This window comes from Myotis brandtii, unplaced genomic scaffold (genome assembly GCF_000412655.1).
Source record: "Myotis brandtii unplaced genomic scaffold, ASM41265v1 scaffold506, whole genome shotgun sequence".
In the NCBI taxonomy this organism is placed as follows: domain Eukaryota; kingdom Metazoa; phylum Chordata; class Mammalia; order Chiroptera; family Vespertilionidae; genus Myotis; species Myotis brandtii.
In genome coordinates this window covers 3,249,741-3,263,024 of record NW_005369287.1, presented here as the reverse complement: position 1 = coordinate 3,263,024, position 13,284 = coordinate 3,249,741, and the positions used below count along the sequence as shown (strand labels likewise).

Genomic DNA, 13,284 nt, shown 5'->3' with positions numbered 1-13,284 from the left:
TAAAAAACGGGGAAACGATGTGGTCAGTGACCTGCCAGAATCCAGCCCAGGGCTCTTAAAACAAAAGGTGTCCAGTGCCAGCTTCAGCCAGACACAGGCATGCTCAGTGGACCAGACCAGACAGGGGCATGGAGGGGCCAGGCCTGCTGAGGGCTCAGGCTGCAGGCGGCAGGGGCCCCGAGTCCACCCCAGGCCTCTGCTGTCCAGCTCAGAAGAAGGCATCTCCAGAACGTACCTCTTGAGTCTTCTCCAAAAGTTGTCCGGCTAGCCTTCAAAATTCCATTTCTTCCTCAGGCTGAGATTAGACCAACAGGAGAAACGCCAGTTTAGAACGTGCGCACGAGAGAATCATAATAAGATGCGCGGATTGCAAACTGAGGCTCAGTGATGGAACCTTTTTATAAAACTGAAGTGTTCTGCCCTGACCGGTTTGGCTCTGTGGATAGAGCGTCGGCCTGCGGACTGAAGGGTCCCAGGTTCGATTCCGGTCAAGGGCATGTACCTTGGTTGCGAGCACATCCCCAGTGGGAGGTGTGCAGGAGGCAGCTGATCGATGTTTCTAACTCTCTATCCCTCTCCCTTCCTCTCTGTAAAAAATCAATAAAATATATTTTAAAAACAAAACAAAAACTGAAGTGTTCTGTGAGCCTTTGGCTCAGGATCTCTCAGCTCCAGTCCCAAGGTGGTCTCTCTCGGCCCGGCTGGGGCAGGAGGCACCTGTCACGGGGGAGACGTAGTTCCTGCACTCAGGGAGACGAGGGAGGGTCGAGGTGCCCTCTGGCACCGGCTGCCTGTCAAGTAACCTTCATTCAAAGTCTTCAGTATGGCGTTGCGGGGTATTTTGGGGACACCACCCGGCCGAGAACCTGGCCAGGCTGTCGGGCGCCTGGCTGAGGAGTTAGGACCAGCTTGTCTGAGTTCCCGAGTTCTCAGGGGACAGTTGTGTCTCTCAGGCCGGCTTCATCTCCTGTGAAATTGAAACCCACGGCTACTTTCACAAAAATCGTCTCTTCTGACCGTATGGAGTCAGAAGGGACACGGTTTGGAGCAAAAGGGCTGGTTTCTAATCTGAGGCGATGGGGCTGGTTTGTGAGACCCTAAGCTGAGGGTCCTTGCAACATTGCTTTTAATGGACATTTATGTTAGATACTTTATTTTCAGTGCCCATGACAGTTCAATATAGAAGAACAAACCTTGATGAGCCCTGGCTTGTGTGGCTCAGTGGTTAGAGTGTCAGCCCGAGCACCTCAGGGTCCGGGGTTCAATACCCGGTCAAGGGCATGTACCTGGGTTGCAGGTTCGTTCCCCGGCCCGTCCAGGCGTGTCTGGGAGGCAACCAATCTGTGTGTCTCTCTCACCTCGGTGTTTCTATCTCTCTCCCCTCCCTTCCACTCTCTCTTAAAAAAAAAATCAATGGAAAAAATATTCTCGGGTGAGGATTACCAACAAAACCTGGACGAAAGGAGCCGGGGGCACTCCTTCACTCCATCCTGAGCTCAGAACTCCTACTCATCCCTGAATTCAGACGTGTTTGTGGACTTGCTTTTCTAACAGGGAACAAGAAGAGGTCCTGAGAGGGTCAGCGGGGGGTCGGGGACCAACACCCCAGGGCCTTTTTCTCCGCCATTGCTTTGTCGCTTCTTATGCTTCTCCTTCCTGGTGGCCGCCTGGGCATGGATCTGACTGATTCCGGGCCTCCAGCCTCTGCAGAGGCCACCCACTGGCCTTAGAAGAATTCCTGAAAAGATCGCTATCAATCAACTCTTTTTTTTTTTTTTTTGGTCACGTGCACTAGCTGAGATGCTGGCTCTCTAAACTAGGAGTGGGAGAACCCTTGGGCAGAAAGGAAGCTTCCAGCAGCTTGCCTGCGTGCACAGCCTCTGCTGTCTAAATGAGACTTTCCGGCATTGGGCTTGCCTAAAGCAGAGGTCGTAGTAGGCGGACTCAAGCCCAGTGGGTGGACAGAGTTCAGGAAGTCTCGTTTCACAGCGAGTTGCCCAGGGAGGGTTGAGGGGCTGTGGTGGGGCAGCGATGTGCTCTCAGCCTGGGAGCTCGGGGGAGACCTGCCCGGGCCCCTTTTGGTCACTGGGAAACCCCACACATCTCTGTGTGACCACAAGAAAGAGCTAGTGTCACGGATGAAAGGTTGTAAGAATTATTCTAATCCTTGCGTTAAATTTGGTGCAGAACTGCTTCTTCACCGGGAATGCACTGCCTGCCTCCTGGGTTGTGTGCATTATGTAAGGCGGGCCTTGAACTAAACCGCCCCGGCCCCGAGGGGGTCGGTGTCGGACTGAGAGGTAGAGGAGATCTGGGCGTGGGGACCCACGCAGCCGAGCACTGGCCAGCACGCACGCTCCAGAGGCAGGCAAGCCTCCCCTCGGCCGTGGAACAACCTCAAGGTGTGAATCATTCTGTTACCATGGCTGGCTGGCCGGCCGGAGAGGAACCGAGAACATGAAAATACGTTGCTCATTAGCAAAGGGAACCAGGCCAGTGTGGAGGGTCCCTTCTCGTCGGTCACGCTCTTCTGCATTGATCTGTTGAGCAGAGCCTTCTTCGTGTGCACCGTAGGCTGCAAGCCCAGGGGGCCCTCTGGCCGCTGTGCCTGTCCCGAGGGCCTGGGGAGCGTGTGTTTTGAGGGGCTTCAGGAAGCAAGCGTTTTTAGCCTTGACCGCTTTACCGGCGTTAGATCCGTTTTTGTGGTTTGATTCTCTCTACAGACTCCCATGTCCTCCAGCCGGTTCTCCACAGCAGCACAACCGTCTGGGCCACAAAGGAGACAGGGGACCATCCTGTGCATTGTGGGCTGGTTGGCAGCACCCATGCCTGTACCACGCGATGCCGATAGCACCCCCCACCACGGCTGGGACAGCCAAAAATGTCTCCAGACATCACCAAAGGACACACCCCGCTCCCCCCCACGCACACACCCTCTGAGAATCACCGTTCTGTAGGGAAGGGGCAACATAAAATAAATTTTGTCCTAAATTAGTTGTCCTTTTAGAACAGATCCTGCCCTAGCCGGTTTGGCTCAGTGGATGGAGCCTGCGGACTGAAGAGTCCGGGTTCAATTCCGGTCAACGGCATGTACCTCTGTGCAGGCTCAATCCCCGGTCCTGCTTGGGACACATGCGGGAGGCAATCAATCAATGTGTCACACATCGATGTTTCTCTCTCTGTCTCTCCCTCTCCCACTCTCGGAAAAAAAAACACAAATGGAAAAATATCCTCTGGTGAGCATCAACAACAAAAAGAGAGTTTAAAGGCTTGAACTGCAGGAAATTGTACCCATCCAGCCTATTTGTAGGAAAACATCCTGAATTGCAGCAGTTCCTCGATTTTCGGTGGTTGTTCGTGTTTCTGTTACGCTGTTGCCGTTTGTTCCTGGGCACCCGTCCTGGTGGCATTTCTCTGAGGTGTGTCTGTGCTTATGTCTCAGGTCAGCCTGCTGATCGCCTTCATCTGCGTGAGGAGCTCTCCGTGGATCAGCCAGAGCGCCTACAGATACTTCGAAGTGGTCACCATCTGCAACTTGATCATGATCCTCGCCTTCTACCTGGTCCACCTCTTCCGCCTCTACCGCGTGCTCACCTGCATCAGCTGGCCCCTGTCGGTAAGGGAGTGGCCTGGCCCTGCCCTCAGCCCGGAAGTCAGGGTGTTAGCTGGGCACTGAGACCCCCTGGAGCCCTCTCGTCTGCCCACCCCACCTCTTGCACCATCCTTTGCTGCTTCAGCCCTGAATTTCCCACTGTTTGGTGGACATCTCTGCTTGTCTGATGTCCCGCTGCTTCTAACACTCACCTTCCAGCCACGGGAAAACTCGGCCTCTCACCCCAATGTTTATCCTCTCAAGTGACAGATAATGGGCTGTGTGGGGGAGTTGGGAGGAGGAACATGGAAGGAAGAAGCTGACAAAGGTGATGGGTATTTGTACCCTTGTGAGTATTGGATGATAACATTTGTCAGCTAAAATGGACCGGCAGAGTCTGAGGAAAGAGTTCAAAGTTGCCAGGGTTTTCTCTTCCCACTATATTATTTTTTAAAACAGCTTTATTGATAGTTCACATGCCATACAGTTACCCATTTAAAGTGTATAATTCAGTGGGTTTTAGTATATTCCCAGAGCTGTGCAACCATCACCACAATCCATTTTAGAACATTTCATCACCTCAGAAAGGAACTCCATGCCCTTTCACTGTCACCATCAACCCCTCATCCCCTCCAGCCCTGACCAGCCACTAATGTACTTTCTGTCTCTCTAAATTTTCCTATTCTGGATATTTCATGTAAATGGAATCATATATATGGTCTTCTGTGACTGGCTTCTTTCACTTAGCAGAGTGTTTTCATGGTTTATCTAAGTTGTATTGTGTGTCAGTACTTTTTTTCCTCTTCATAATAGCCAAGTAGTGTTCCATTGAACAGATATACCACATCTGTTCATCCCTGATGGGCATTTGGGCTGTTTCCACCTTTTGGCTATTACAAATACTGCTGCTATGAACATTCATGTGCAAGTTTTTTGTATGGACATGATTTCACTCACTTGGGACTCTAACTCAGAGTGGAATTGCTGGGTCACATGGTCACTATGTTTAATTGTCTGAGGACCTGCCAGACTGTTTTTCCAAAGTGGCACATCCGTTTACATTCCCATCAGCAATGTATTCGGGTTCCAGGTTTTTCTACATCCTGTCAGCACTGGCTATTTTCCGACTTTCTTCTTGCTTTAGGTTTACTGTGCTCGTCTTTTCCAGTGTCTTAAGGTGAAGGTTAGGTTATGAATATGAAACCTTTCTTCTTTTTCCATTTACAGCTATAGACACCTCTCTGAGCACTGCTTTAGTTGCTTCCCATAATTTGGGTGTATTGGGTGTTCATTTTCATTCATCTCCAAGAATTTTTCTAATTTCCCTTGTGATTTCTTCTTTGACCCATTAATTAGTTAGGGAATGTGTTAATTTCTACAAATTTGTGAGTTTCCCAAATTTCTATCTGCTATTGATTTCTAATTTTATTCTGTAGTAGTTGGAGAACACACCTCACATTATTTCAGTCCTTTTATATCTATTGGGGTTGTTTTTATGGTTTGGCATATGGTCTACGGCAGTAGTTCTCAACCTTCCTAATGCCGCGACCCTTTAATACAGTTCCTCATGTTGTGGCGACCCCCAATTTCATTGTTACAAATTGAACATAATTAAAGCATAGTGATTAATCACAAAAACAATATGTAATTATATATGTGTTTTCCGATGGTCTTAGGAGACCCCTGTGAAAAGGTCGTTCGACCCCCAAAGGGGTCGAGACCCACTGGTTGAGAACCGCTGGCCTACGGTCTATGCTGAAGAATGTTTTATGTGCGTTTGAGAAGAACGTATATTCTACTGTTGTTGGATAGAATGTTTCATAGATGCCTGTTACGTCTAGTTGTTTGATAGTATTGTTTGAGCCTTCTGTTTCCTTGTTGATTTTCTCCCTAGTTGTTCTAAACATTATGTGATATTGGAGCCTCCAGCTATTATTTTTGAATTATCTATTTCTCCCTTCATTTATTTGAGTTTTTGTTTCATGTATTTTGTTGCTCTGTTATTAGGTGCATACATGTTTATAATTGTTATATTCTCCTGACGAATTGACATGTCCATCATTATAAAATGTCCCTTTTAATCTTTGGTAACGTTTTTTGTTTTAAAATCTACTTTGTCTGATACAACTATAGCCACTCCAGCTTTCTTTTGGTTGCTATTTGAATGACACGTCTTTTCCATCCTTCTACTTTCAACCTATTTGTGTCTTTGAATATAAAGTGTGTCTCCTATAGAAAGCACGTAGTTGGATTTTTTTTTTTTAAATCTAGTCTGACAACCTCTGCTTCTTGGTTGAATTGTTTAATCATTCACATTTTAAGAGAAATTCCTTTTATGTTGCTAAGTTGTAAGGCCCCTTTCAAAGTTGTGGCACCTTTTTGCTGCTTTTGAGAGCAAGCTCCTCTGGGCTTCCCTGATACTCACAAGGAACAAGCAAAGGAGAGAGTAAAGGCTGTGGGGGGAGAATGAGGGAGGGCTGAAAGGGGCGTGAATGTTGGAAGGATACATTCAGCCACACAGTTTTTTAGCCCAGAACATGTTGGCACCTTCCCTTAGGACCCTGTCTCTCAAGTCATTTCCCCCAGAGAATCTTGGCTTAGGGAACCTCCTGTTTAATCTGCTCTTGGTCAAAATCTCTGTGGTCCACCTTGCGATACTCCTTTCTCGTCGCTCGGGGAGAAGTCAGGGTCTTCGATTTTGCACGGCTTTGACAGGAGCTGCAGCCTGAAAGTGGGATGCTTGCCCAACATTGAACAGCCACCTGCCCTGATGGGCAGAACTTCACGAAGGAATCTTCTCCGAACTCTCGCTGGAGACTGCACATGCATACGCTCTGGGTTCAGAGTGAGCATTACGAATGGCCTTGAACCCCAGTCCTGCTCTGACCTGGTATTTACTGGGGAGGAAGGAGAAGGAGGTGGGAGTGCTTCCATGCTGCTGAATGACATCCTAATCCTGGAGAGTGAGTGGGACGGCAACGGACAGCCCTGCGGACCCACCCGGGGGCGGAGCAAAGGCGGAGTCAGTCCCACCAGGAGACTTACCCGCAGAGCTTGGCCTCAGGTGCACTTCTGGGGAGAAGAGAAGAGGGAAGACAAAATGCAGACGAAACCAGGCGGGCTTAGGAATGAGAACGCCGGCGCCCACCACACGCCCGGGCGCTTCGCCAAAGGGCCGGGACCACACTCCAGGCTCTCACTCCGGGTCGGAGGGGGCCAAGCACCTGTCAAGTCCACAACTAAAAAACGGCTCACAGGGCAGGCACCACCAGAGCCATCTCAGTGAGCCCAAAGCCTTCTCTGAGGCAGAAGCGAAAGGCACCCATCTCTCTCTCTCTCTTTTTTTTTTAATATATTCCCGAGGCAGAAGCGAAAGGCACCCATCTCTCTCTCTCTCTCTCTTTTTTTTTAATATATTCCCATTGATCTCAGAGATAAAGGGAGAGGGAGAGATAGAAACATAGAGAAAAACAGAGAACCATTGATCGGCTGCCTCCCCCCACTGGGGATCGAGTCCACAACCTGGGCATGTGCCCCTGACCGGAACCGGCCCCTCAGTCCGCAGGCCAGTGCTCTATCCACTGAGCCACACCAGCCAGGGCAGGGCACCCATCTCTTTAAGGGGCCTCGCTTCTCGGGGCTGGAGCTTTGCTTAAACTCTCCAGCCTGGGTGCTGGGAGAGGCTCGGGGGCCGGAGGTCAAGGTACCGTCTACAGGTTGATCTCAGGAGTGGAGCAGCCTTTGGTGGATTTCTGTCCTCACCCAGGAAATGCCCTTTCTTCCTGTCCCCTTCCTTCCTCCCTGCCTGCCTGGCATCCTTTCTCTCTTGCTCGGCCCCATCCTGGCCAGCCTCACGCATCATCCTGACCACCTTACGCATCTGTTGGCCGTGATCAGCGCTGCTCCTGTCGGGGTGCTACACTCCCTCCTCTTCTGTTCATCTCTCCTGACCCCCGGTTTCCTCTCGGCGCCAGGAGCGGACCTCCGACCCACGGCTCTGCTTTGTTTTTGCCCCCAGGAACTTCTGCACTATTTAATCGGCACCCTGCTCCTCCTCATCGCCTCCATCGTGGCCGCCTCCAAGAGTTACAGCCAGAGCGAGCTGGTAGCCGCCTCGGTGAGGATCTCCTCTGGGCGCCTTCGCAATGAGTCCATGCTTTCCGGGCTCGTTTTCTTCTTGACGGGACAGCGGAGGGATTGTTTTCTGGGGTCTTTCTCAGGATCGGTACCCACCTTGATCCAGCCAGCCCGGTCCCCAAAGAGGCTTAAACGGAGGGTCTCAGGAGGTGAATCATCAGGGCTGTTGGCAAACAAATGGCCCCAGCGGCCCGGGCCTCTCTCTTGCAGCCGCCACTTACATCGGGCGGCAAGTGGATTTGAAATCACGTGTCCATTGTGGTCATTGGCTCGTGGCTGCCTCGTCCCCGTGCGGGGAAATATTCTGGAGCCTCTTGGGCCCAAGGGAACAGCGCTGTGATCTGCTGGTGACGTCGGCCATCCGTCCTAGCTTTATCAGTCCTAACTTTTAGCCACATTCAGGCCAGGAAGGAATCCTCCTATTCCTTTCAAAGGTGAAATTGACCCCTCTGATAGCCTGAACAGAAGTAGCATGGAAATGTACAAAACTGCAGTGCTGTGGGATCCATTTATACCTACCACACAAATACACACGCATATATACATATGTGTATGCCATTATTTTAAAGATTTATAGATTCCTGTCATATGATTTCTGATTTAGCGAATTCTTTTCCGTTTGGTGGCCTGTGGGCCAGTACCGATTTGCCTCACTAAGGAGTAAGACTTTTAAAATGAGTTTTAGGCAAAGCTGTCTGTGTGACAGCTACTCTTTCATGTGCAGACTTTACCAAAATCCCCGAGGCTTTGGGCCAAGAGTGGGTTCACACCTGGAATTCCACCGAGGGGTGGAGCCTGCCCTCTAAAGGTCGGCATGGGGCAGAAGGTCACTCCTCCGAACACTCATGCCCCTTAGGTGCCACCCACAGCCCTCCCTCCCCTCCACCACCTTGCACCCCTCAGAACCCCCTCCCTGCAGGCTCCAAGGAGAGGTGTGGTTGCCACCCACAGGGTTCCACCTGCAGACAGGCCGGTGGAGGGGCACGAAGAAAAGTTGTGCCCACTGTGCTTCAGGCCCACATGGGGAGAGGCCCACTGGGTTTTATGATTCAGGTGGCACAGAATGGTGTGAGCCCTGGAATCCCATTTATTATACACCATCTCTGTGCCTGGACCAGGCCTGGTTCCGTGGAGGAGCCGGAAGAAATAAAAAGATAGGGTCCTTGCTTATGGGAGAGTGGTGATCCAACTCAGGAGTCAGGGCCAAGGCGCGTGGTACATTTCGCAAACAAGGCATTGCCATCCGGAAGGGCATTATGTGGCCATAATGAAGAAGCTGTTCCATTATGCAGTGCAGACAGTTGGAGACCAGGACGGTGTATAATGTGCTAATTGTGCAGAACAGACAATGAGAGGCCGGAACAGGCTCGAACAGGCTGATTATGTGGTGCAGACAGTCGGTACAAAAGGAGCCAGCTGGGGGGAGGGGAGAGGTTTTTTTTTCGGGCAGCCCCTTATGCAAACCAGCAGCCAGGCTTGAAGAGAAAGCCCAGCCTTGAAGATCCTGCCCTTCCCCTGGGCCCCTCCTGGACGGCAGCAGTGGTTTCTGAGGGCACCTGGTGGCAGCATAGTGAGCCTGGGGCTCTTTGCCAGCCTGAGGTCAGCTGGGCCACAGGGAGAGCGGAGTGTGGACTCTGGAGCCAGGCTCCCTGGGCTCCAGTCCCAGGTCGGGCCCTTGCTGTCTCCGTGGCCCCGGGCAATTCATTGACCCCCTGACCCTCCATTTCTTCAGCTGCAAAGTGAGGGGCTGAGAGGGTCACACCAGGACCCACCTGGCAGAGTTAGAAGACTGGTGGGTGCAGAGTAAGTGCCCCATAAACTAGCTGCAGCTGCCAGATTTGTTCACAAGTGAGGAAAATGGCTTCAGGCTTCGCAGTTCCATGCCAGACACCAGAGTGTGTGCCTGCTTCTCGCTTGCCCGTTTGATGAACCCCAGGCAAGGCCCTTTTCCTGTCTGGGCACCCCGTCCCCCATCCACAGATGAGGAGGTTGGACGGGGTGAGGGCCCCACAGTTGAGCACTGGGTGGACCCTCAGAAACTAAAGGAGCACTCACTGCCTGAACGTATTTTAGTCCAATGTTATTTAAATACTAGAGGCCCAGTGCACGAATTCATGCACAGGTGAGGTCCTATGGGGGCCATCAGGCCAGGCTGGTGGAAGGGAGGGGCCATGGGCAGTGGGCTGGCCGGCCCCACCCCCTGGTCAAACTCCCGGTCGAGGGGACAATTTGCATATTAGCCTTTTATTATATTGGATGTGCAAACGTAAGGCTAGATAGCAAAGCCTCAGCTCCTGGCTCTCACCCAGCTATGAAGCCAGACAGAAACCATCATGAATGAAATGCAAACAGTGCTATCACACCAATAGAATCCATTTGAACATTATACATTTTAAAACCCAAATTAAAATGCACGATTCCACCTTTTTCTTTCTTGTTAGCCCAGGATAACTCAAGTACAGAGGCTTGGCCCAGCTCGGTTGAAACAACCTGAACATGGGTGTGAAGTTGCCCCGAGTGAGGAGGACGGAGGGGTGGAGACCTGGGTCCCAGCTGGGAGCCCTGGGGACAGGGCCTGGTCTCTGCATCTGAGCCAGGACGCAGGGTTTGGGTCAAGTGATTCCCTGAGCTCCCTCCCCGCCACAGTCAGTGCAGGGACAGGCACAGGGATGGGTGGCTGGCCCTTGACACGGGAACTTCCTCTCCCCTCTCTCCTGTGCAGATCTTCGGCTTCGTGGCCACCTTCCTCTGCCTGGCGAGCGTGTGGCTGTCCTACAAGATCTCTTGTGTGACCCAGTCCACAGGTGAGTGCTGGTTGTCCGAACACAGGTGATCTCCGTGAACTCAGGGGCCAGAGCACAGCCTGTTCCGGGCCTCACAACAGATCACAGGCTGCTGTAGAGGAGGCCGCGAGGCACAGGTGCCCGGGACCTCTGCTCGGCCCCGTGCCTGCCGCGCCCAGGAATGCCCCGACGTGCCAGCCTCTGATGGAGAAGCATTTTCTTTACATGTTTCCTAATGACAGAGAGAAAATATGGGACATTTAGAAAATGCAAATAAGAACAAAATGTTTTTATTAAAAACCATCTGTCCTCACACTATCCCGAAATAGCACGTGCTGGGCGTCTTTCCTTCCAGTATCCCCTCTCTCTGAGTAATATACGGAGATGGAGATGGAGATGATGGAGATGGAGAGAGAGAGAGAGAGAGAGAGAGAGAGCTAGAGATACATATGTATACATGTCGCTTTGATTAAAAGGATCAGAACGGTGTGGGTTATTTTGTAACCTGACCTTTTTCTACTTGACACACTTTCCCCATGTTGGTAGGTGCTCTTTTCTGTCATCTTTTTTTAATTATTCTTTTTATTATTATTATTTGTTGTTAATCCTCGCCTGAGTATATTTTTTTCCATTGATTTTTTAGAGAGAGTGGAAGGGAGGGAGGGAAGAGGAGGAGGAGAAAGAGAGAGAGAGAAACATCGATGTGAGAGAGACACATCAATTGGTTGCCTCCTGCATGTGCCCCAACTGGGGCTGGGGATCAAACCTACAACCCAGGGACATGCCCTTGAATGGGAATTGAACCCTGGACCTTTTGGTTAGTGGGCCAACACTCTACCCACTGAACAACACTGGCCAGGGCTTCTGTCCTTCTTAATGGCTCCATGGGGTCACACTGACCCTGTTGCATGTCTGTGCTACAGTTTACTTGTCTCCTGTGAGGGGCATTATCTTTGTTGTTGTTATATAATTCTTTGCTACTAAAAAACGCTCTAATGAACATCCTTATAAATATATCCCCATACCATACCTAATATTTTTTTTATCTTAAGAATCGCTGAAAGCTTGAACACACTAATTTAATTAATCCTCTTCTTTCTTTGATCTAGCACTTCCTTTCTTTGTTCTTTTTTTAAAAAATGCATGAAAAACGTGGCAGCATTTACATTACATTTCCTGCAGAAAGAGCTTCCCTTTCCTCCCAGGGCCACTGGCAAAAAGCTCACAGGAAGGGTGCCAGTCTCCACAGACCACACAGTGTAGGGTCCCATTGAGGCGACACGGCTGGAATAGACAAATCCAGAGACAGAAAGCTCCGCGGTTGCTCACGGCTCAGGGGAGGTGGGACAAGGGCTGCCTGCCAACGGGCATGGGGTTTCTTGTTGAAGTGATGAAAATGTTCTAAAATGGTCGTGCAATTCTGCGACTACAGTGCAGACCATGGGTGAATTCTATGGCATATGGATGATATCTCTGTAAAGCTGTGTAAGGGCAAAAATGAATGATGAAAACACTGTAAAAAATGTTGCACCCTGGGGTGGGGAGGAATAGGGATGGGAATCCCCTCTGCACTATTTAACTTTTTTTTTAAGAGATGCATTTAAACAGAATAAAAGAATCCCAATGAAAGTTGGTGCTGGGTGGAGGAAGGCAGTGCACCGAGCGGAACGTGGGTCACCCGGCTGGTGTGTGACTTCTGGGTGGGCCCCGCCCTGGCTGGCCGGCCTCACATTGCCTTTTCCTTCCCAAGTGCAGCCCGTTTTTTTTTTAAGAGATGCATTTAAACAGAATAAAAGAATCCCAATGAAAGTTGGTGCTGGGTGGAGGAAGGCAGTGCACCGAGCGGAACGTGGGTCACCCGGCTGGTGTGTGACTTCTGGGTGGGCCCCGCCCTGGCCGGCCGGCCTCACATTGCCTTTTCCTTCCCAAGATGCAGCCGTCTGAGGACACCGCGGCCTCCGGGCAGCAGGAGGCCCTGCAGGGCGTGTGGCCCCGAAGGCAGGAGGACCCGCGGGCCGGTGACCTCAGGAGAGACTTCCGAACCTGTGTTCCTGTGCCAAAGCCCTGCCCGGGCACGGAGGGCCTTCTACTCCCTCCTGGGCTCCCGAGCTGCTCCGGACCCCTCTCTCCGGCCTATTCTCCTCGGAGAACATTCTCCTCGTCCGGGAAAGAAAAGCAGCTCCAGGGAAATCTGGTCTCTGCCTCCTGCTTTTCAAACGGCCTCCGGGACTGGTGCCCACACCTAACACAACGGAGAGGTTTCTGGATGCTCCTGCACAAATCCCACTCCTCGCGGGAGTGGCGCTGCCTTAAGTCTCCCTGTAAAAACCAAGCCCTCTCCTAATTTATCAGCTTGGGCATCGGCTCTCTTTCTTCACGTGCGGCCGGCTGTGGAAGAGAAGCACTCTGTGGTCAGCCTGGCGCCAAAGACGAGATCTCAGTCTCCTTTCCCGGCTCTGCCTTCGTGAGCTGTGTGTGTGTGTGTGTGTGTGTGTGTGTGTGTGTGTGTGTGCTTGTGTGGATGTGTGCGTGTGTGTGTGTGTGTAGGTTTTTTTTTTTAAATAAAATATTGACTTGACCAATTGCAGAAGGATTCTTATTAAACCAGAAGAATAAGCTAGCAGGATGGGCACCAGTCTCTAAAGACCACACAGTGTAGGAGTCCATCGATGCGAAAAGTTGTAAAACCAGGAGTGAAGTGAAGGGGCCCGCGAAGCTCAAGGAGAGATTCTCCCCGGGGACCACGCAGGTTGGGGTCGGGGGGGGGGGGGG

The 13,284-nt window shown here is 51.2% G+C and overlaps 1 protein-coding gene across 1 annotated transcript; it reads left to right on the top strand.

The window, feature by feature from the left end:
• Positions 1-3,433: 3,433 nt before the first annotated feature.
• On the top strand, positions 3,434-12,760 carry CMTM7 (CKLF-like MARVEL transmembrane domain containing 7). The gene is made up of 4 exons (XM_014548436.1): positions 3,434-3,616; positions 7,611-7,709; positions 10,452-10,533; positions 12,443-12,760. The coding sequence occupies exons 1-4, from the start codon at positions 3,434-3,436 to the stop codon at positions 12,454-12,456; spliced, it is 378 nt and encodes a 125-aa protein (XP_014403922.1). The 3' UTR covers positions 12,457-12,760.
• Positions 12,761-13,284: the final 524 nt, after the last annotated feature.